Source organism: Dromaius novaehollandiae, chromosome 2, assembly GCF_036370855.1.
Source record: "Dromaius novaehollandiae isolate bDroNov1 chromosome 2, bDroNov1.hap1, whole genome shotgun sequence".
NCBI lineage: Eukaryota > Metazoa > Chordata > Aves > Casuariiformes > Dromaiidae > Dromaius > Dromaius novaehollandiae.
This window is the reverse complement of record NC_088099.1, coordinates 92,166,004-92,190,208: the sequence shown is the minus strand read 5'-3', so window position 1 is coordinate 92,190,208 and position 24,205 is coordinate 92,166,004. Positions and strand designations below refer to the sequence as shown.

The following is a 24,205-nucleotide window of genomic DNA, read 5'->3' as shown; positions in this document are numbered from 1 at the left end:
GGCCCTTTCCAGCATGTCACTTAAACCCAAACCTTCTTGTCTTCCCTACCGTTCCTACATATTTTCTCTTCCTCTTCTTGCTGAATTTGAAGAGAAAAGCAGTACTTATCCAGTGCCAGATACGACTCGACTTTCAGTTGTACCTCAAAGTCATCTTCCATAAAAAATCTTGTGTTCTTTTTACTACTGTTGAATTTTTATTTCTCAGGCAGTAAATCTGTTTCAAGATTTCAGGAAACTGAAGCAATAGAAAGAGTATCAGCTCTTAGAAAGATTAATACTACAGCACTTTCAGATTTCTGCTTGACACGTTTGTTTAGATGGGAAAGGCCCGTGTCACTTCTGGGCTTTGGCAGATTGACAAGAACAACTCCGTGAGAAACTTTAAGGCACAATACAGTTTTAAAGAAGGGCAACTGCTTATGACTGCTGTATGTATTACAGTAATATTTAGATGTCCCACACAAAACTCAGGTCCCGTTATGCTTGTCACTGCACAGACATAAATAAAAACAGAGTATCTCTCTTTAAGAGATTATAATCTAAAATGACTGACAACACATGAGAAGCAGATTGCGGACTTTTATACTGAAGAAAAGTTTGCGGGAGGAAGGTTTCATTCAGAAAGTGCTCATAACTTCCCTTCTGCTAGTTTTGCTTCAGTGATTTCTTTTCCTGATTTCTTTTGACTATTTAAGTATATTTACCGAATAACTGTGCTTCGGAGCTGTTAAGGGGACAGAGCACTTGTGTGTGGAGAAGCAATGTCTGTATGAAATTATTTCTAGGTGAATGCTTATATATTAATAAATTAAAACAAAGAGCAAGTGCTAAAAGCAGATAATTGGGCATAATCTCTTAGCCCAACCATGGCTGCTCGGTTGGAGCACCAACTGGAGCATCACTGACCACCATATGATTCTAACTGGACTTAAACCTGCTGATGAGGACAAAAAAGCATGTGCAGACTGTCTAATGGAAGAATGCCCATCTGAAAGCTGAGCACCCCTTCTCAACTCAGTCTTTATGCCACCATCCTCTCCTCCTAACTTCTTTTTAATATGCACAAACTGCTATCATGAAAACATTTCAGTAACAATTGCCTCTGCAGTGGCAGCCAGAAGATGGATTTTGCCTTGCTGGTTAGATCATCACAGGATGATGATCCCTCATAGTGCTCATACTATTTGCAGAATTCACTGCAAAACAAATGGTCTTGCTATTTCATCCTCATCTTTCAAATAAGTTTCAAGGCATCATTTTATTCTTCCCTCCTTCTCCTAAATCAGACCCTCTGAGTAATACTGAGGTGGCACAGAGAATAATCCTATATGACTGTGCATAGGTCAAGCCTGCTGGGCTTACCAGATGCTGGTGGAAGGTCTGAAGTACTGCTGTTTGTTCCTGAAGTGCTGCTTGTATGTTGGTACTTTGTGTCAGTACCATCACAAGACGCATCTTCCATACCATGATCACTTGCTAGAGTACTCTGACCAGCAGAGAGAAAATGCAAGCCACAAGTGCACTGTGCATAAGGTCCAATTTCTGGGGAGGCGGAGGCACTGTCAACTGCTGCACAGTAGGGTTTGCTCCACTTTCTGGGAGATTCCCTATATGAGACACCACACCTCACACAGATCTTCTCCAAGTCATGGTTCGCTGGAAAATGATCTGTGTCTTTGTTGTCCATTTCCTGTGGGCAGCTGTGGGCATGCTGGCAAGATTTCTGAAGATATTTGTCTATAGCAGCATGTGTGCCACCCATTTTGGAGGAAGGGTCAGAGCCTTGAGCAATTGATATGTCCTCTGTGCTCCCAATCCCTGAAAAGCACTGATTTAAGCTATCGTTCTCCCCTATCTCCACTGGTTCTGAAAATGATGACACAGTTTTGCTCTCAGGCCGACTCAGTAAAGATAAATAATCAGCGCTATTGAGATCTTTATCCATGTATTCATCTTCCATGGGAACTGGTGGGAAATGGTCATCATCAGTCTCAGATACCACAGAAAACTCTTGGATGTTCCCTGCCGCCTCATACGGAGCTGTCTCTGGGCTGCTGTTCATGCACAGAGGGTGACTGCTGGTGCAACACGTGTTTCCAGGGGGAGAATAACCAGCAGGACCCAGGAGGCACATTCCTTCAGAAATCTGGGGAGCAGCAGTGTTTGTTATACTTGTGGTAACAAACACATCTCTGGGGGGCTCCTAAATGAAGTCCAAAAGAAAAACATATTTAGTAAATAAACCAGCAGAAAGTTATTTTCTAAACAAAGAGGAAATAGGCAGATCGTAATTCTTCCTCGATGTGGAGCTGCTGAGTTTGAGCAGCACCAGCTGTATTTGAGTCTTGAAGTGTAATTCTATCCTGTTGCAAAACTGTGACCAGTGGTGCTGTGCTCAGTGGGTATTTGGATAAAAATCTGGTGGTCTGGGAGACAGCAACATTTAATTTTGAGAGGAGGCTATTGTTAGTTCTTAAAAAGGTCCTTAAGAGTCAATGAATCTATAAGAGTCACTGCATTCTGCTCTTCCTTACAAACCATCAATAGAATGACACTAAGGTCTAATTTGTTGTAGGTTTGTAAACACCCTGAATTATCTGTGTTTGAAGGGCTGTAGACCTGTGAAGGCCTTATTGAGAGCAGAAACTTTATTATTGGTAATGCTATATGTAGAAGAAAAACTGGATTGTTTCAGGTGGCCCAGGACTAGCTAGAAAAAAAACCCTCACACACAGACAAGGTTGCTTTAACCTGGAGTAAGTTAGGACAATAAATACAAAAGTCCATGATGTCACTTTGTCAGTACTTTTCAAAGTAAGGCTATAATTTTGGTTGCAGCGCCACAAAAAGTGTTGGAAAATACTGGAGGCAGCAGTTCAAGAATTCCCTTCAGTACCTGCAAGTCAGGCTGTAATGACGGGTAGCCGGGAATTGCTACCTACATTTCATTTTTAGCATCTGTTCAGTTCTTCCAGGATGGAGAAGAGCATGTAAATGCTGCCAGCCACTAACTGCTACTGGTTCTCACTCCTCCATCCTGGCAGTCTGAGCTGCTGCCAGTGCAGGAGGTTGCATGAACACTTACGAGACAAATGAGGAACTGCCTTCCCAAGAAGTTTCCTTTGTAGTAATGGGATTTGAGTGTTGCAACCACTAAACTAGACAGAGCTCCTGGATTGGCCTGGGGGTGAAAGCATGCCTCAGGGACCTAGGGCACCACAGTCTGTGTCCCTGGTGGGAATCAGGCAGTGCACAAGAGCTTGAACGTATTTCTCTATCTTCTCCATCTGAGTGTTTCAGCCATAGGATCTGGGGCTGTTCTGGAGCAAAACCGTTTGGAAGGTCTTACTTTCCATCATGCCTGAATGGACGGCAAGGATTTCTGCAGGCACTGGAATTAATGGGTCTCAGGGATTTTCTCTTTAACTGATGATTCTGTGCTTGATGCCTTGCATGTCTGGTGTTCTTGGCTTTGCCCCAAATCCAGGTTTCTCTGGTATGTAAAAAGGTGAAAACTCCAACTGAAGCTTTTCCAGCTCTTAGGATTTATAATGGCTCTCTCCTAGGTAGAGTCTCAGATGTTCAGTAACCAGGGGGCTCATGTTAAACTTTCTACTCTTATAAATATTTAATCATCACAGAGACTGTTAAAACTGGCCGAAATGAGAGAGGTGGTTCAGAAGCTAGAGAAGCTATTGGGCATTTCACATTCACACAGAACCAGACTAAAAAAGCCAAAGTTATGAGGGTTTTTTGAGAAACAGAAAACCTGTTTTCCAGCCAAATGTTAAAGTGGAGGCTACTGCCAGGGGAGTGCCAGGAATATAACAAAACAGAAAACAGAAAATTTTAATGCCCTGGACTTTACCTTTGTTCCTTTTATTTGGCTGCACACTTCGTTAGCCCAGTTCTGTAGATCTGCTGTAGGGAAAACAACAGTAGCTGTAATGTATAGCAGGCACTAAAGCTAGCCACAGACCTAAACACATAGTTATTCACAACCCATAATACTATATTAAACGTAAACCATCAAGGCTGTGTTTACTGACTGTTCAAAGGTCCCAGCGGCTGTCTAGCCGAGGATTCACTGTAACTGGAATAGGGATATATTCTTGTGGAACAAATGTTTCCAAGCTCCCAAAATAGATCACAGTTAAACTGTGTTCCACATCAAATGGGGTTTCTTTCCTGGTCATATGTCACCAAGCTATGACTGGCCTGATCCCGACCCAGTTACAGTCTATTTCAAGAGGAGTCACATGAATGGCCCAAAGACCATTCTCAGACAGCAGCAAGGAGCCTGGAGGGAAGAGGATAAGCCACCGAAACCACGGGATGGCAGGCTCAAATACAACATATTCCACTTAATCAGGATGTGCTTAATTGGGAAATTCACTTAATCAGAGAGGAAAAGCTTCAAGTCCAACAATGCTTTATGGCAAAGACTGCTACTTAACAGAAACATTCTTCTTGCTTTATATCTTCACTTTCAGGAGATTTTGAAGGGCTCGGGTCCCATTTACCTTTTAATCTTGTGCTGGTTTCATATGTCTGCAGATAGATCAGCTACTTAGCCACTGCCAGTTCCCAGTAATGAGTCTGTTCCTCTGATGTTAAGTCTGCACATTTACCATCAGCTCCCAAGCAGGCAGGACTTCTTCCTGAGCCTGCAGGTCCCTGGGGCTCTAGTTAGCAGCATTCACCACTCAAAGGTGATGAAAGACTGTCAGTGCAGAGCAGCAGGGCAATAGAAATGTCAAATAAAGAGCATTCCCCTGAAACCTGCTCTGCATCTTAAGTATTTGGTTTGCAAGAAGAGTCACCATTTCCTCCAGCCCATCCCAGGAATTCCACATTTAGCACAACCGATGTTTAGTGTGGCAGAGGCAGCCTATTTCTAAAACACAGGCTAAAACATACTTTACAAGAGAGGGTTGCTGTCTTCCCTTCCACAGCTCCCAAAACATTTCATAAATTCCTAGGGCTTGGGAAAGGTGATGAGGCAAAACATACATTAGGAGAAGCTTTCCATGTTTAGAGGGAGAAAATAAAAAATAAAGAGAACAATAAGAGTATGTCCTTGACTGTGAAGACCCAGGGCTTAAAACAGAGTGGAGTAACTTGTGTATTTCCCTCATATTCATAATATATTCAATACCTTAGTGATATCTAGTATGTCCTTCCTAGTATTTTTTGATTTTTCTGTTTTTACTGTTCCTTCCATTTCATCTAGTATTTCTGCAATACCTCATCAGAGCGTTGGCCTTCAGCTGAGAACATTGCCTTCATCAGGTTTGCAAATACACGTCAGGCTTTTGTCTTGAAATCTATATTTTAACCAATCCAGATGCAGATTTCAGGGGAAGAGGGGAAGCGGGGCAAAGGATCTAGGAGGTGGTGAAAGACCTGCCATGGCCCCTGCACTGGCCCTCCCTCATCCACACTGCGGCTGCGGGCGCCCCACAGGCAGTCACCTTGCTGTGCTGGCTGGAGGAGGATACCAGGACAATATGCATTATGCATAAGTGCAATATGTTCCCTGCCCTAGAGGAAAGGAATGGGAAGCATGTCTTTGCACTAGTTAAAACACATCCATATGGACAGACGTACAGATCGCACAGAACTTCCAAAACGGCGCCTGAGTTTCTTAACTCGGCAGTTACCCGTGAAATCAGAGCACCCACAGAGCCATGCAGCTGTCACATTCACAAATACAATTAGCTATAATGTACCTGTGAGCTTTTTTCCCTTATTCTTGTAGTATACAATGAAGATGACAATGCCAATTAGTGCCACAAAAAATAAGATGACAATCAACACATACAAGATCCTGTTTGTTCCTGTAGGGTGTAAAAAAAGATAGTACTGTCAGCAAGCGGCTTATACTCAGCAGCGTTACAGTCCTTGCTTATTTTACCTGCTTTTCCATATTTTTTTCCATGGAGTTTTTTTTTTCTTCCTATGTGATTTTAGACATCTATAATATGGACAACAGCTTTAGCACTGGTAGAGTTCTGTGATCAGTAGCCTGACCGAAGGCACCTTGTTGCAGAGCCACCTCAGTAAAAAACAGTCTTAGATAGTGTCTTAGAGAGGTGTGAGCCAGTCAGGCTCCTCTGAAAGTCCCCTTGCAATCTGTCCCCCCAGCACGGGCTGTGCTTGCTCTGCCTCAGGAGAAGGGGGATATGCAGCTCATGGGGATTATAAACTTCAGCCAGCAAAATTTGTCTTTCATCTCAGATTGTGAAGGATTGCTGTGTGCTAGGCGAGCAGTCTCCCCGGTAGCATATCCATACTGGAGAGAGAAAAAGGCAATGGGCAATAAGGAACCTACATTCAGCTGAGACTGTGTCTATTGCTATAAAAGAAGCTGGTAGCCTTTATATAGATAATGTGTGCATGGAAATTAGCAGGCTGAAAAATGAAAGAGCTGTAAATGTGATGGAGATCATGGGTAATACAGTAATGCTGCTCACCATGCAGTGTCAGTGAGGTGTATAAAGCACTACTTAGTATACTGGACATGGGCTCTAGAGCAGCTGGGCTTACAGTCATCTTTAAAGGTTGAATTTTCTGAAGAGCTTTGTCTTGGTCTACAGCTGCTTCCCCTAGAGTCATCCACATGGGGAATGGAGTTAAACTAGACAAAAAACATAGTAAACACATAGGTACTTTGTAATGAATAACCTGTAGTAGGACATATACCATCTTCTGGTTGTTCAGGCATCTTCCATTCTGCACAAACTGCATCTGACTTGTCAGTCCCAGGGACTATTTCTGCCATTCCCAGAGCTGTACAGCTAAAAAAGAAAGACACAGAAACTAGATACTCAAACAAGAGGGTCTGTCATGGCTCCTACATTTATGCAGGGTAATACTTTCCATTATAAATTACCCCTGTGCCTCTCCATCTTTAAAAAGTTCAGATACTGTTATTATTTTCATCTGGATAGATCAGCAGTTCTGTTATTGCTCTCTCTTGCTTCACCACCCCACAGCAAGATTCAAGCTCCAATCTGAAAATGCCCTTATTGCTGTGCCACAAACTGAGATGCTCTGTGCCCTCTGCAGACAGACTGAAACACCCCACTGAAAAATGCTTTTGATCAAGCTTCTCATTGCCTTGTGGCTGTCATGGTCCTTCTACAAGATACAGGGACTTACTTGGTCCAGGATTTACACTTCTCAGTGGATGAAGCAACCTTTGCGAAGTAGCCTGTGGGACATGGTGTACACATTGTATCCTTGTCTTGTTGCACTGCGTGTAGTAAAGGAAGGAAAAAATCACAGTTGAGCTTTTGTGAGTTCATTTCAAACTGGAGGTGATTATGCTCCCCCATCCTTCCACTCCCTCTCCCCTTCCAAAAGCTTCCCTGGATCTTAAATTGTATTAGAGTAGCAATGACAGTTACCGGTAAGCAGGAAAAAAAGTTCAGGTAAGACTAGCACTTTTCTCTACATGATCAAAATGGGAAATGACTAGAAGCCATTTTCAGTTATTGTAAAATAATGTGCAGCTATTATATCCTTCCACTTTCATTAACTGCCTTGTGTTGATGCAGTTCCACCAACAGTGAAACTAACTGGTATTGTCAATTGCATGAAGCACACAAAGTGCTGTACCAGGATTTGCCAGCTTGGTGAAAAAAACACTGGGCTTCAGGCCCATTTCATTCCCCATCACTCCATTATGTGCTGCTTTTTTGGTGTTTCTTGTACTTGGAACAGCTCACTTTATCTTCCCAGTGTTCATTACAACTCTGAATTTGACCATCTCTATTTTCCACCCACAAAACACCTCCATTTTGCTTGCAGTCAAACCCAGAACTAAATTAAATGTCTGTAATAAATCCTTCCATTACATGTCATATAAAATAAAGAATATTTGCACCATGTGAAAGGTGTCCATCATTTTTAACACACTTATGGTGTTACAGACTGTGGCAAAGAATACTCATTCAGCAGAAACTGATTTCAAAGATCTCAGCAACGACCCCCAGTGGACCACTTTTCTGAGTACTGGAGAAATGCATGTTCAAGTGATTGCTGAGTCAAGTACCTCAGCAAACATTAGGAATGCACTGCAGTCCTTTTGGCTATGGTCTTCAAAATGCAAATAGTCCAGAGGAATTATATGCAGTAGCAATGATAGTCAGACACTCATCTTCTGTTCATAGTAGATGGAGAGTCTAAGGTATCCTCTCTTCAATGTCAGAACCCGCATGACGCTGACTTCATCCTGCAGGCCTGACCTGGACATTTCACTTTGTACTGGCCCCTCTCTGAATCTTACCAGGATGCTTGACTCCGAATCCTGGAGCACATACGGTGTTTCGCTGACAGCAATCACAGTCATCGTTCCAGTGGTAACCCGTCGTACAAGCACACTGCCGCTGGAATGTGCTGTTTCCTGGATTCACTTCTTTCAGAGCTTTCCCTAGAAGAGAAAGCAGCTGGGAGTAGAAACCTCTCTGACACTAAGCCTCAAATTTATGAACCTCCTGCTCCACCTATTTGCTTTGCTTGAATGCCAGATGCAGAACCATTCTTGTTAGAGGAAATGTTGTCTTTCAAGAAGCATGGGAGACCCTTGATTAGCACGGGGCACCTCAATGATTGAACTCCTGAGCAATACTTTTCCTTGCAGCTCCTGTAGAAAATAAAAAGAGCTTTTGCAAGTTTGAGGCAACCATGTTAGGGGATGTGAGTGCACAATATGCTGGGCAAAAGAACAAACCTTTAAGATCCAACTCACAGGGAGCAATGGCCCAAGTGAAGATAATCAGCTGAGCAGCATGGAGACTATAGTTGCAGTGTTCAACAGAGCACAGAAGAACTGAAACTCCCTGGTGTCTGGGGACCTCACTGTCTTTTAGGTTCTTCTGTTAGCCCAACCTCCATTATCATGTACTTAAACAAAGCATCATGTCCAGGTCCACTTGCCCGTCTTCACACTTCACTAATTCAGGTTAAAAGGTTCCTCGGTATAAACAGCTCACCTTGATCACATATTTTATGTAGTAAGCATTTGTCTTCTTCATTCCAGACATCCATATACTCATTTGGGCCACACGGCTGGCACATGCTATCAGAAGTACCGGTGCATTTAGCAGACATATACTTTCCTGTGAAGATAAGGAGGAAAAGTAGGTTGTTTGCAAGTTGCACATCAGCTGTCGGAGGAGCTTAGGCAAAATATAGGCCAAGCTAACACTGTATACTACTGGGGGAGGATCATTTCTTTGTGCCACCCTTTCAGTTCCTTGGTCTGGCCCTAAGCTAAGGTGGTATAGAAATATCCATGAAACTTGTAGCATAGAAACTGTCTTGTTTATGTGCATGAGAATTAAGCTACTTTCTGTCTCCAACAGTGATTAAGTGCTATCCCAACAAAATAGCTGTAACGGCTTTTGTTGAGGTCACTAGGACCACTCCTGCACTAAAAGGTACTCAGAGGCCTGAAACTATGCACCTGTAACAGTATGTGCAAATAGACTTATGGAATCACAAGGGCAAACTGCCTTGCTGACCATTAGCACTGCTTCTAAGGAGCTTTTCAATTAGCAAGCGCATATAGCCCTGCGCTCACATACCTGGCTCACACTTTGTGCAGCACCGTCCAGAGTATTCATAGTGTTGCTCACTTTCACATGGTGGAGTGATCTGTAGTGACAACTGGGGAGGAGAAGGACAGGAAGGACATGAGAACCAAAATACCTTGAGCTTCAGACCTACCTACCCACAACTGTGATAGAAAGGAGGAAAACTCTTCTTCATTACAGCATTTTGGATAGCTAAGCAGTAAAACATTACTCAATGTTTATGACTTCAAAGGCTCCTTGTAGGCAAATTAATAATATGTACTTGATGCTGTACACACAGGGACTTGTAATATAGCCAAGTGATAAATAAATAACACAATCTTGTAATTTATCATGAACTTTTGGCCTGCCATATAACCCCTCTCACAATACTGTATTATTTGAAACCTTTGACTTCAAAACAATTGTAAAAAAAAAAAAAAAAAAAAAGGCATAGAGACACTTCCATAGTCTTTTCCACAGATATGACCTCAGACCAAGACCTGGGCCACTGACAGTTTTAACGTATAACATTCAGCAAACTAGTAAAGTTACAAGTGAGCGATTTATATCCTCAAAAAAGAAGAAGTTTCCAGCTTCCCCCTGGGATACACAACACTACTATCTAGCCCCAGAAAATATTGGACTTCGATTTTATGGCTTTTTATGGCTCCTATTGTGTCCTGCAACATTCATCTCATTGAACTGAGGCAGCCAGCCACTGAAGTGATACAAATTAAGCCAATACCTTTTTATTTCTTAAAAAATAGAACAAAACAAAAACGAACCCCTCCCTCAACAAAGCAGCCAAAACTGTTACACGAGAGGACACCTGCAAAGGGTGTTATGGTGTTATATCTAGCTCTTATCAGCCTTTGCAACCCTCACTGATCTCCGCTGCCTGCAGCGGTCCTGCCCGTGGCACAGGGCGCTCGCCCGGGCTTCAGGGCACGGGTTGTGCTGGGTCATCCCAGCCAGCCAAGTGTTGCTCCTAGCCCCCCACTGCCTCTGCTCTGGCTGCCCAGGAGTCTCTGGGCAGCAGTCCTCCGGGCAAACTCAGCACCTTATGTCCAGTTGTTGACCATCCCGCTTGGGATACATAGGATGATTCAAAACCTGGCCCTAAGCAAGGAACGCTTCATTGTAATGGGGTACAGTTGTTAAAAATATCATTTACAGGACACTGGCTTTTGATTTTGAAAAAGATGCATTAAAAGTTCTGCTGCTAGTTAGAAGGAGCTTTCACTATCTAATAGCGCTGTGCGAGCAAGGGTAAAATTGATATTGGTTTCCAATCCCCTTTACCTCTCCTCTTTCCTCATTGTCTAGTTTCATCAATAGCAATCTCATTAAGTTCTCTTCCCCTAAGCATCTTGTCCTTTCTACTGCTGGAGAGGGTCTTATAATTTAAAAATGACCAAAGAGGTTGGAATATTTCTTTAAAACACCTCCTTTTGGCTTGGAGTTTGAGTCATTATTTGGTGCATAAATGCAGTGCGTCAAAGCTGCACTAGCTGTGCCTGAAATAAAGTGCCTAAGGTCAAACATCTTTCTTTTTTTGGTTATGTTTGCAGGTTATAAGCACCTTATAGCCACATTTTATCATGACGGCAATCCCAGGGCAAATTAAGAGTCCAGTCTTGTAAGAATACTTCTTTTGTCTCAGTGTTCCCTGGTCTCTCTCTGTGTATTTATTAGCAGTATCTTTCTTGCGATTAGATTATAAGGTTTTTGGAACAAAAATTGCTGTTTGTGTTTGCACAGCACCTCACACAAAGGGCACCTGGAATTGGACTAGGATTCCTACCACAATGCAAACAAACGTGTACATACTTATGAAAGTTTTCCCTCGGGCTTATTCTTAGCAGAAGCCTTGTTCCTCGCCCTGCGCGTTCAGGATTCAGGCATTGCTGTTCAGGATAAGGATGAGGGCTGGCAAGGCGGGAGGCCATTGGGAAACAGAGAGGCAGGCCAGCCGGGTGGCTGAGCACTGACACTGCTCACTGCCCCATGGGAAGCTCCTAAACCACTTCTGCAAACCCAGGGAGCTCCTTTTCTGACCCTGCATTTCAGGTGCTGCAAGCTGAAACACTATGCTGCCAGAGATTGCAGATGGAGATTGAGACTACGCTGCGGGAGAGAAGGCCTTGAGAGACTGATTCCTCATTCGCAGCCACTTGCAATCGCGACAGAGCTAACGAGACAAATGGCAGGGCAGGTCACTTGCTTTTATAACAGAATGTTCTTTTCTTCCTTATTTGCCCCAGTTTTAAAGTTCCTCTTTAGAAAAAAAAAGACTTAAAAATTACTGAAGTGTCACACAAGGGCAAAGTCGTCCTTTTTAAGGAAGGATATGCAAATCTGCCAGAAAGCATTCAGCTAAAGAGTCTGGAATAATTTCTGAGAATTAAAATTCAGCCTGAACAGAACAAGCAATCCCCTCACGCTGAGGCTGGGAGAGCAGGCTAATCGCTCAGGTGCCTTTTACAAATCATCTCATAGCTCTCTGCTTTATAGCATAAAGAGGGTTATTGTTACGGTATATTCACAGCTGCGGCTGCATAAATCTACACTCTGTGTCAATAAGTATTCTCTTCTGCCACCGTGTCCTTCCCCTTTTGAAACAAGCTGATATGTTTACAAAGGTGCGCTATTCCCTTCTTTGATTTATATTTGATGAAATAAAGACAAGATTGTTGGTGTCCAGTTGCTACCCCACCTAAGCCCAGCCTCCTCGCAAAGGTGAGGGATTTGGGCCTGGAATGGACTGTTTAGATCTGCGGAGCCTGAGAGCTGGTGGGGAGAGAGGACAGGAAGGAAAATAAAAGAAAGTTCATATTTCCTTCTGGTGGGACCCGATCCAATGAGCCTGGGCCCTTCTGTTAACACAGCGCCATGGAAGTCAAGGGGCTCCCTATTTAACCATCTGCCAGAGGACTGTATCATCAGCCTATACATGAGGGTTTTTTCAGAGGGTAGGAGCCCCATATACAGTACTTGCACTTGCAACAGCACGATGACTTGATGCTTCACCATCACTAATGTATTCCTCTCCACAGTGTCCCTCTGAGATAGGGAAGTGCGAGTCATTTTACAGATGAGGAACTCGCGCTCCGAGACTGACTAACTTTACGAAGGTGACAGGAAATCAGTGGCAAAGCAGGAAACAGAACCACGTCTCCAAAGCCTCAAGTTAGCACTTTAACCTCTGGAACATCCTTCCCCTCATCGAAGGCTGGCGCGTAGGTCGGAGTAACTCTGATATCACTGAGCTGCTGTGTGGCGAGAGAAGGGGTCGCATGTCGCACTTTGGGTGCCCAGCGAAAGCAAAGGTGTTAGCCCCATCTGAAGAAATAAAATGTAAAAAATCCCAGCCTGGTCATTGCTTCAAAGGTCTCATTACTGGTAAAGCTTTTCATCAAATTCCACAAGCAGGTGCAGATGGATGCTTTAAAAAGGTCCAGGTATACCACATAAATTTAAGTTGCCACTTAGAGTGTGCAAAGCACACAAAATCGCACCACTTCAAAAAAAAAAAATTTTCCTGCTTCATTATGTATTATCTCCGAGCAGGTATATCCAACAGAGGAAGAACGCAGGCACCAAAGACGAACTTGCTCTAGGCTCCATGGATTGCCGGGAGCTTGGTTTGGTAAAGCACACCAGTACCTGCTGACCTTCATGAGTACGCATGAGTACTACACATGAGTAGTCCCATGGACTTCTTTGAAGAAACAGGCATGCTCACAGTGAGGTTTGCAGGAGGACTGTATTTTGGTGTCAAACTACAGATAGTCTTTTCAGCTTCTTCTTTTTTTTTTTTTTGTAATTTGGTGAAAGGGACGCTAAGCAAGAGCGTGCTTGTAGGATCACAGAACTTCAATGAGTCACAGCTACAAAGCCCAACTGTGTTACTCAGACCTTTAAAAAACACACACAGGTGTTTCTGAAGGGGGAACTAGCAGAATTCAGATTCCTGTCCTCAGGCTTAAGGAAATATTTATTCTTAGTGCCATTGAGCAATCTGATGGTGGCAGAAGCTGTGTGTCATGGATGCTAAAATTACTTTCTCGCTCAAATGAATATTCAGACAGACATTTCAGAGAAGATAAAGTTGCACAGGCCTCTTTCCTTTAAAAGAAAAAATCTGGAAGAACAAGCTCGGGGGTTTCCACGTTTTTTTTTCCCATGTCATTTCTGAACAAGAACCTGAAGCCTCAGTGGGGACTGCTCATTAACGATAAACCTAGTTTTGCAAAAATTGAGATGCAATGGGACACGCCAAGGGGTAACTATTTTAAGATGACACCTTCTTGCTCACTGTATTTGTTTCTGGAGAATGTTCAAGTCATCTTTCATCATTTCGCTAAGCATATCACATTTTTTCTCCATTTAGTACTGCAGACCTAAAGTACCCATGGGAGAGTGAACTCTCTTATGTCTGCCTTGCACACCACTTGTTCTTTAAATGCTGGAGCTTGAGTCTATTCAAACAGCTTGCTTTTGAGGGCCTTAGCCTTGCCTGCTGTAGAACTACAGTATTTCTACAGCTCTTTGGGCTTTATTTGCCTTCATCAAGAGGACTGAGCTTTGACCAACAATTTCTGATCCGATCTGAAGTAGCCCCTTCAACTGCAGCACCCCCGTATTCAGCTAGGACTGCCTCTGCAGTCATTTGCTCCTTTTTCTCATTCAGATACGAGCTGGTCCCTCTCCTCTCACGTGTGCGAACTGCGTGCCTACAGCCTTTCAGCTATCTACCTACCTACCTACCTACCTACCTAATTTGGTTCAGCAGTGCTGTTGAGCAAAACAAGATTTTCTCCATTCATTGCCAGTTTCAGAGACTTGCCTAAAAATTATTCAAGAACAAAAACAGAATCTGGGTCTAGTTGGGCATTGCTCCATGGCTGGCACTCCTAGGCACTGTATTAAGGCATATGATAGTAACACACATAATGGACGACTGACAATTTTTACCAGAGTGACTGTGAGTTTATAAAGGGGAAGAGGAGTTTTATGTGAAAAAGATACATGCATAATCACATGGACATTAAATGCAACAGTTCCTTCACAGAGAGCCCTTACTGTTGATAAGAAATAAATCAAAGCGGCACACATGCCACAGCTGCGCAATTCCAGTTATTCACTTGCAGGTCTGTAACTCACCACAAAAATCTTAGATTGTGAATGAAATGCTTTTTGGTGATGTCAACTTTCCAGTGACCAGTAAACCCACATCACAGAACCACCATCACGTGGTAAAATATAGCCGGGAAATGGCAAAGGCTAAAAGCTAAATATTATTTCACTGTTAAAAATAGGTCCTTGAAACTCTACACTAGCCCTGAATACCTAAAGAGTCCACAAAGAACATAAAGGATAAAACAGTTAATAAAGAAATTAAGAGAAATCCGTAATTTGTAACCAGGAAATGGACAAATGGTGGTAAAAGCCCCATCCTGACTATTCCAATTGTCCCTCTGTTTTAGTGTGTAGCAAAAAGCAAACCCACTTACAAGAGATCACCCGAGGTCCTTCACCAACGGGAAGGACCATTAATCAATCTCAAAGCCACCAGAGCTATTTCTAGCAGGCAGGCTACGTGAAGGAGAAGTGCCGCACTGACCACTCACAGCCAAGGAGTGATGGGGGTAAGGCAGACAGGAACCTTAGGTATATCAGATGGGAGATGACAGAGGTGATAGATCCCAGGGCTGAAATAGTTACTGACTGAACCTGTGAATCAGCCAGCTTTCTTTGGGGCACTGAAAACTCACCATTGCATGCATGGCATTCGTCACTCGGTGGAAAAGTCATCCTCATGCAACAACTAGGGGGATACATCTAATGTTTTCATTGACTGAGCTGCTTGTAGTGTCTAAATATTATTCACAGCTTGTACTAGGGAAGACAGTAAGAAGTTATGGGGCACAACCTGAAAGTTTTACACTCTGTCTGAACAAGCCAAACAAATACCAAAGGCACAAAGAGGGACAGGACTAAGCAAAGCAACGTGGATGTTGCACCACAGTCACAGACAGCGTCTGAGCTCTCTGCACAGCCCCCTCTGCCATGCCCTGATGCTGCTCCACTTGCACAGGAGCATGAATTGCCTGCTTGGCCTGTATTTTGGTGCAAAACCTAATCTTTAACTTGTGTGTCCTCATTGCCACAGCAATTCAAAGACTAATAGTTACTAGGCAGAATATTTTCAAGATGAATCAGAGAGTATGAAACCCCAAAAAACAATCCAAACCAAAATATTTAACAAAAAAAGGTTGACGGCAAGACAACAGTCCATAACAAGCAGAAATAAAAACTGCATTGTAGTGACGCTACTAAAGCTAATACTTGTGCTGCAGCAAGAACGCCTGCAAAGGCAAATCCCTTCTAGATTAAACAGGTGCAACAGCACGACTCAGAAGGGAAGCTCAGCATTCGCACCACGCTGTGCCTTAACTAATGCACCTAGCAGACTAAGTAACATCACCCTCAGCTCACTCAGGCTTAATTAAAATAATAGTAAAAGAGACACTAAAGAAACAGTCACTTACAGGGAGCACTCCCCTCCGGCATTTTAGTTCAACAGATTATTTTTCCATGTCATCAACTGAAGTTGAGTCTTGCTGCAAAAATAACCCTGAGAGATCTCTCGGACTGTGCTATTTCTGGGTGTCCGATGAGAAGGGCACAATGGGGACATCCTATGCTTTAAAACCCTGTATGTTTATGCATCTTTTCACCCCCAGCATGCTGCCAGAGTGCAGCATGATGTATTAATCTCTTACGGTCTGATGTGAGACTGCAATCCTAGTTGAGCTGACGGAAAGAATGAGAATGTTTCTGCAGAAGAGAGGAAGCCTGCTTTCACAGCCTGCTACTGTTCTGCTTTTCTTCTCCTGAATTAGCTTTTAGGATCCCACGTGGAACAAATACTCAAATTCTGCTGGCAGAAGTAGTTACAGGGCAGCAGCCTTTTCTTGGGCTGTATGCAGCGGATGGGTGCAACACCAGCAGATTGTGCTGCATTGACATGAGTTGCATGACTGGATCTGCAGCTTTTCCACCACGACCAAATTGCTGCCTTCACTTAAGGACTCAGGACTGGGCTGAAAATTGATTAGTTTATTCTGAGGGCATCACTGCAAAGAAGTAGCTCTGCTGGCACCCTGGGCCAGGGAAGTCAGTGGAAAGATTCCTCCCTGACTCTGACCACCTTTGGCTCATTTCCTTAATAAACCTGTTTTACTACATGTGCTGTTACATGTGAGATTTTTGTTGTTGCTTTCCTCAGAGCAGATCCAAGGAATCATCTGATTGCTCTAGTTACTGACCAGTGAAAAGTTACGGAAGAACATGATGCTCGTGAGGCTAAACTATTTACTGTGGCAAAAGAATACGCTCAAAATAGATTCTGCTCTGTGCTGCATAAGCACTTTTCAGGACTTCATATGAACCCAGTAGCACATTTTTCCCAATCTGTATTGCAGATTAATGGGTTGCCTGACAAGACTCTACAGTATTTTTTTTTCCATGCAAGATTTTTTCTTCTTTTCTCTCTGTTTTGACCACTGGCTAAATATATTCTGCACCGATCTACAGTCACAAATGTTGTTCTTTGTCCTTCTTGAATAGATCCTATATATATTTTTTTCTTTATGGAGTAGCCACAAAGTGGTGAGGGTGAATGACCTCATTTTTTTTTTTCTCCTTAGTTAATCGGTTCTTGCAGGGTGGATTAAACTGGCCAGCCTGACTCTTTTACCAAAGACAGCCTTTCCTAGTCTCTTTTAGGCCATCTCTGCAGGGTCCCAGCAGGGAGGGCAGTGAGGCCCCAGGAGAGGGGCCGGGGCCAGGCTGCTCCCCCTTGCCGGGCAAAGGGAGCGAGAGCCCAGCTGTGGGTTCAGCACCCAGAGGCCTGGGCTGTCTGTCCTGCTGCCGAGGAGCACCATCGGAGGGTTTTGGCCTCCCGCCTGCCCACTGCCCTCCTCTGCTGCAGCTACAGCCCCAGCCGCTCCGTCGGCTGTCCCTCAGGAGCAGGGGCTGGCTCTTCTGGGGAGTGCGCGCGGTTTTGCTCATGTGCCATCCTAGGAGGTGCCCATTCTGTGCGGTGTCGCCCCTTGTCCAGCCCTGCCTCTGGTTTTGTTTCTCAGATGAAGTCAGAGACCTGCGGCTGCTTTCATGCAGTGAGCGAACTCAAGTGCTTTTTCAGGCCTTCTCTGTGCCAGTCTGTGTGAGCTCCTTGGCTGGAGGAAGGCAAGCGGGAGAAATGGGGAGATCATGGGAAAGAGGCGAGGAGGCATCACTGATGCCTTCAGCCTTGTGCTGGTAGGAACATGCCTTCAGCACGGGGACACCGAGTGGGTCATGGGCACAAGGGGACCCGAAGAATGAAAGTGAGGAGGGGTGAAAACTCTAGCCTGAGCAATGGCAGTCAGCCAAGGTGGAAGGTATCTGCTCCCTTCCTGGGCCCAAACTGGCAGACCTCCCTGTGACTTTGATGGGAAATGGATGGGGCTCTGTCCTGTGATGATTAATGACTCTTCAGCTTTGTTTGCAGCCACGACATCCTAAGCGCTGTACAAACACCAAAGAAAGCCAAGCCCTCAGCCTAGAGAACTCACACCCTGAAAAGACAAACAGAAAGGTAACCAAGGGAAGGACTGCCAAAAACAACAGAGGTAGTTGCACAGGTATGGCACAAAAATCAGTATGTCATGGAGCACCTGGTGCAAGTCAGCCTTGCCTCTCTGATGAGGTGCTAAGCCCTCCGCACAGCTCCTGTTGCCGATAGAGACACCAGGTGACAACTGAGATTCCACAGCACGGGGACACACAAACAAGAAGAAATCAGGAAACTTGCAGTTCTCTGGTGTTGAAACATCACACCAAATCCTGCCATGTGGCAGACACAGCAAGGAGGCTGCCCCGTGTGCCACCGCAGCCTGCAGAGCAGGGGTCTTCCCCCACTACAGCCCACCCTGCAATTTTCAGCCATCTCCACTCTATCCCATAGGAGTCCAACAGTCTTTCTTCTACTGCTTGAACTTCGGACCATTTTTAAAGAGGAGTAAGTCATAAAAAGAGGCAAGTTCCTGTAGGCAGGTTATTGTGTTATACAGACTGAGGCCTACCTGAGTCCATAGTGCAACCTGGTTAAACAGCACTTAATTTTTATATTGCATTTATTACAAACAAATATTTGCCTTTGTGCTTTCCATTGGTAATAACCAACCTTTCTTGGAGCAGCTGTCTCTCTGTGCAACCAACACCAGCCAACGCTTAAAAAAGACGGCGAGCAGCTGCCTGCAGAACCCAGCACTGCCTGGCAAGTTGAGTTTCCATCGAAAGGAAGAGGGCAGCGGGTGCAAGAAGCGAAAGGAAGAGGGCAGCGGGTGCACGAAGCACAGTTGCAGCTGAGGGCATGATGAACCAACCATCTCTCTGTTTCCCTCTTCTCCCCACTGCCTCCAGCAAGCTAAGCAAGCATCCCCCCCCACTTCATCCCCTCCAAATGGCCAGTGGTGTATGCACTGCAAAACTGTAACGCGTCCCCTTGCAAAGTGGAGTGCAGAGCACAAAGGGATTCAGCAGTCAGTTGCTGTGCCACAAGCCCATGGTGGCAGGAACTATTCCGGTTTTGCTCACTGCAAACACCACCTGGAGACCCAGCCATACAGAGATGAAGGTGGTAGGGCGGAAGAGGAGGACAGGCTTGCAACAGGGGCTACTTTTTTGTTCTGTGTCTGTACATGTATCTAGTATAGTAGAGCCTTCCACATTTGAACTCCTAAGGGATAGATAAGTAGAAGAATGTAACTCAGATATGATTCCTCTAAATAGTGTTAAGGTATAAGTGCAAGACAGCATCACTGTGATGTTTCTGTGGATTTTCTACCCTTTAGTTATGCATGTGTGCTTTTTACTATCTACACTAGTTCTTGCAGAGCAGCCAAATTACCTTCCACTTCTCTGAGCTTGAGGTGCTTGGGATGACAGTAACAGACAATAGAAGCATGCGCTAGGTGACCCCACTTGAGCAGCAGGGTTGGACTAGAAGATCTCCAGAAGTCCCTTCCAATCGCAATTGTTCTGTGATTCTTATGGCCACGTTTAATGTCTGTGCTTGACTGTATTTTGTTTTCTTTTGGCAAGAAAGAAAGCCCTGTGCCTTAAACATAAAAGTTAGCACACTCTAGATAGCATGCTGATAAGCTTTGAATTTTACTGACTTGTGAAATCTGGTGAAGGTTTGTTTTGATCCCATTTTGTGGGAAGAAGAAATTATATCAGGAGGATGATGCTTACCTTGAGAAGAGAAACAGCAGAGATTTCTTAAATTGTGAATGGGTTTAGTTTTATATGCAATGCATTATTCCTTTTTATTTGAGGTGCTGAAAATGTTATTCCTGATTTTTCACATGATCCAGGGGGAAACTGCAAAGCAATGAAAAACTTACCAGTTTCCCTCCCAGGAACCTTTCCTACAAGGGCATTTTGACAAGTGAACTAACTGAATTATAATAGCTTCTAAACCTGTGCTGTTAATGCCAAAATAAATCCAGGGCTTTAGATTAGATATTGTAGGAGTTTTGCTCTACTGAGTGATTTCTTATGGCCCTGGTCACAGCCAGAATATTGGACCAGGAGAACCTATGATCTAACACATTATGGACAATTTTTTACTCATTTTTTCCTCTTATCATAAACTGTGTGTTTTAGGAAGTTAAAAGATAAGCTACACTTTGACCAAGGGCATTTTAAAGCTGCTCTAAATTATGAAGAATTCTGGATGCTTGCAGTGGGCAAACTTTTCCCATAAAGCAAATATGACGGAGTAGTAGAAGAATCCAGCCCATTGCCACACAAGAGAAGAGGCTTTGAGGTTAAACCAGGTAATTCGTTATATTACATTTATACAAACGCCTATTCTCACAGGCTATTAACTCCCATCTGATACGAGCAATTATGCTCTTTGCAAGTGCTAAGCAAATAAAGGGATGTGGATAGCTATTCTACACAAAGAAGCTGAGCTGATCATGTCAGAAAGCAAAATACACTGTGCTCTGACAGCTGGATGAGACAAATCACTTGGAAAGATCATCTTGTGGCCAAAGCACAAGACAAGGGGACAGGAGGGCTGAGTTCTGCTCCCTGCACTTCTGCTGCACATTCGGTGTGTGACCTAGAGCAAGTCACAAATTCTCTGTTCCTGTTTCCTTTTTGGTAAAAATGATGACGACGACAATGTTTATTTTCAGCAGTACTATGAGAATTCATTAAATTCACATTTGCAAGTTTTTTCATTTCTCCCTAGAAATGCATTGAAAACATTATGGTCCTACCACTTCCCCACTGTATTACTAGCTCTAAACTAACACAAGTGCATTGGACAAGCTTCAGCGCTACCACACTTATTATTGTCACTATTTGTTCTGTCAGAAAACACCACTCCAATGGGATTATAAAAGTCATTGTTCAAATCAGTTAAGCACAGGACAACATTAGGGAAGCCTCAAAGGTTGGCTGGGTGCAGTATCTCTCTAGGCCTGCCTTGCTTTTACATTCTTGACTTCCAGGTCCTGCTTACTGTTGCAGACAGAATATTAGGTTACCTGGCTCTTTGGCACAGTATGGCTTTTCCTATGCAAACTTACACTACTGCTTTCTGGAGGTCCCTTATTAGTTTGTGTTGTTTCTTGTCCAAAACATTGGCCATGGAAAACTGCATCCTATGTAACCGCTAACAGACTCTGAATTAAGCACATGTTGAATGCAGTGGAAAGACTTTACACATCAACCTCAAATAAATACAAGTTTCTTGTTCTGCGTCCTCTGAAAAGCTGTTCATTGGGAGACAAGAAATAATGAGGAGTACCTACTGGCTACCAAATCAGGGCATCTGCAACATATTAGGAGCTATAGCGTAGAAATCTGAATTTCCAAGGTTTGATCAAGAGTTGAATAGATTCCAGGCAATGAGGAGATTCCAAAGGGAGCAACTGCTCCAAAGCCAGATGGCTCCAGAAGAGAGCAAATGTCATGGTTAGTGACCTGGAGCAAAAGTGTGAAGAACACTGAAGTCTGCTCATCATACTGCATCCATCACCAAGGCAGGAAAAAAATATATGCAGAGGATACCGAGGGATGAGACAAACCATCAGAAAGCTGATGTAAGAGTCAGTTTTGAAAAACACAAGCTCATTCATATACATATGGAAGACACCTGGAAACTGGCAATTTAAGAGAAACCTAAGGAGTGAGGGTGGACAGAAACACATGTTTTGGAGGGAAAAAAGGGCCTGTGTGGTTTTAGGCAGCACATTTAGGAACAGAGATCCAGAGGAAAGGCTCTCAGAGTTATGTGGTCAGACATTAAATTGTAAGCTGTAGATAGCAGAGACTTTTTTTTTTTTTAATCTTTTTCCCTCAAAGCTGCACCTTGCTCTCAGGGAACCCAGCCATGGCCCAGGCAGCTCTATCACAGCACCACCTTGAAGCGAGCATGAAAACAACACTCACAACCAGTCAAGAATAATGAGACACAGAGAAACTAGAATTTCAAATGAGAGAAACACAAATGGTAGTGAGGCTACCAAACATTGCTTAATGGAGAGCTGTGGCATGGGATTTGAGAACCGCCTGCCAGTCTAGAACTTGGTGGGAGAGGAATTATTTAACTGGTATAATCAGAAAAAGTGAAGGGAGATTCTGCAGATTTAAGCCACTGCAAGGTATCTCCTGATGTGCGCCATTCACAGGGTGCAGCTCTAGCAGGCTGTGGAAGATGGTCTTCATGAAAGCATAGTAAGCCCAGCAACACCCACAGCCGTAAAACACACTGAGCATTAGCCAGCCAGTGGTTTGCAAAGCTGTGAAAACAGCAGCATGCTCTGTTTGCAAACAACTGCAGAGCCAAATCCCACTTTGAGCTTCTCCTTTAAAAAGGAAAGGCTGCCCAGGGACTTGGCAGCTCACCTGGGATTTGGGATCAGTTCCCGGCTCTGCCATGGACAGCACGTGAACCTCTGAGCAAGTCACGTAATCTGGCTGGGCCTCAAGTCTATGAAGCTGGGATAACAACGCTGTCGGACCTCCAGGGGCTGCTGAGAGGTTGGCTACGTTCAGGATTATGAGGTGCTCGGAGAGTGATGGGGGCAGCGTACCTCTGGGAGACATGGAAAAGTTCACGTTGGGCTGCAACGACCACATGCGCTCCTCCCGTGCCTGCGCGGTGCAGCTCTGCACAGCTGTAACTAAAGACGAGCATGCTCGTGCTCCCTTGAATAAATCTGTTTGGTAGGGTGGAGTCTGCCTTATTCTTACACTACATGCAAATTATATCCCTCAACAACCTCACTGCAAATATTTTCTGGTTTCTCACACCCTGTCCTGGGCAGGAGCAGGCTGTTTTCACTGCAGATCTTCTGGCTTCGTTTAGAGCTTTGGGTTTGGGGTGTTTTGATTTTAAAGAAGCGAGAGAAGCTTGCGAGACAGGGCGAGTCGCAAAGAAAACAACCAGAGAGTCAAGCCAAGAAAAAAGGCAGGAGAAGCTGTGCTGCTGACCCTGTGCTGTCAGTCGCCGCGGCATGAGATGCCGCAGCCTCCTACCTCAACGCCTTCTCTGAGAGAAGAAACGAACCTCTGCGCTTGAGATTTGATATCCTCGTCCCCCCGCCTCCAGCTCAGAGCTGGCAACCCAGTCTTACCTGTTTGCCCGTGGCAGCAAGGCAAAGGAGAACAAGCCAGCAGCCTGCCGAGACGGGCATGTCGGGGTGTCCGTCTCTGCCTCCTCTCGTTGCCCCTTTTCCTGCCACCGAACAGAAACTAGATCCTTCCAACCAAGTCCCCAAGCCCCAGCAGCAGAGTGAGGCACATTTGAGATCGTTACTTCTCTTTCTCCCTTTCCTTCCTCTCAGCTACACGAGGGGAGAAGAGAGAAGAATAAAAAAAAAAAAAAAAAAAAAAAAAAAAGCCTGGCTGTAGTTCCCACAGCATTTCCTCAGACTTGATATGCAGGGTTTTTTTCCCCTCTTCTTGTCCCTCCCTTTCCTCTCTCCACCCCCTTTTACAAGAAGTTTAGTCACTATGCCCACGTCCCTCCTCCTACCCATGGGCACTGCTTTCCCTGCCCTTCTCCTGCCCTCCGGGGCCATCCACCTGCCTCCCACCGTGTGCGTCCTCCCTTGCCCAGCCCTGCCCGCCTCTAGTCCTCGCGCTTCCAGCAAGATGTGCCTTCGCCTTATCGTGCTTTCTGGCCCCCAATTCCCTTCTCCCCCTTTCCCACCTCTCCTTCCAGGGGATGGAGAGGCGGGAGCAGTGCTCCGGCAGCACCCCAAACACACCCCACGCTGTGCACGGGGTCAGCCCCTGGGACCCGACTCGAGCTAGCGCAAAGCGGCCCCCTGTTCCCTGAAACGCACACATCGAGGACCCAACACCCTCAGCAGCAACTGCCTTGCTCTGCACAGGAGCCGCTCCAGCTGGCAGCACGCTGGACAAACCCGCACACAGCCTGCGACGCCCCTTGTCTGCTGGAAAAAGCGGGTCTCATTGCCAGAGAGGCAGCGGAGCCCAGCGCCACACGGGAGCTTCAGTGGAAAGGCGCTGATTTACCC

The 24,205-nt window shown here is 44.7% G+C and overlaps 1 protein-coding gene across 5 annotated transcripts in view; it reads right to left on the bottom strand.

Annotated features, from left to right (window-relative positions):
- TNFRSF11A (TNF receptor superfamily member 11a) overlaps positions 1–23,542 on the bottom strand; it is a 29,874-nt gene extending 6,332 nt beyond the window's left edge. Inside the window, exons 1-9 of one of the 5 annotated variants that reach the window (XM_026115706.2) lie at positions 23,297–23,542; positions 9,597–9,678; positions 9,003–9,128; positions 8,297–8,440; positions 7,168–7,261; positions 6,691–6,803; positions 5,736–5,843; positions 3,872–3,924; positions 1,366–2,206 (exon numbers count right to left, since the gene is read on the bottom strand). In XM_026115706.2, coding sequence (XP_025971491.2) covers positions 1,366–2,206; positions 3,872–3,924; positions 5,736–5,843; positions 6,691–6,803; positions 7,168–7,261; positions 8,297–8,440; positions 9,003–9,128; positions 9,597–9,678; positions 23,297–23,356 — 1,621 coding nt within the window. In that variant the 5' untranslated portion in view covers positions 23,357–23,542. The remainder of the gene's footprint in view (positions 1–1,365; positions 2,207–3,871; positions 3,925–5,735; positions 5,844–6,690; positions 6,804–7,167; positions 7,262–8,296; positions 8,441–9,002; positions 9,129–9,596; positions 9,679–23,296) is intronic. The other 4 variants (XM_026115707.2, XM_026115708.2, XM_064506903.1 and 1 more) reach the window with 4 other exon arrangements.
- Positions 23,543–24,205: the final 663 nt, after the last annotated feature.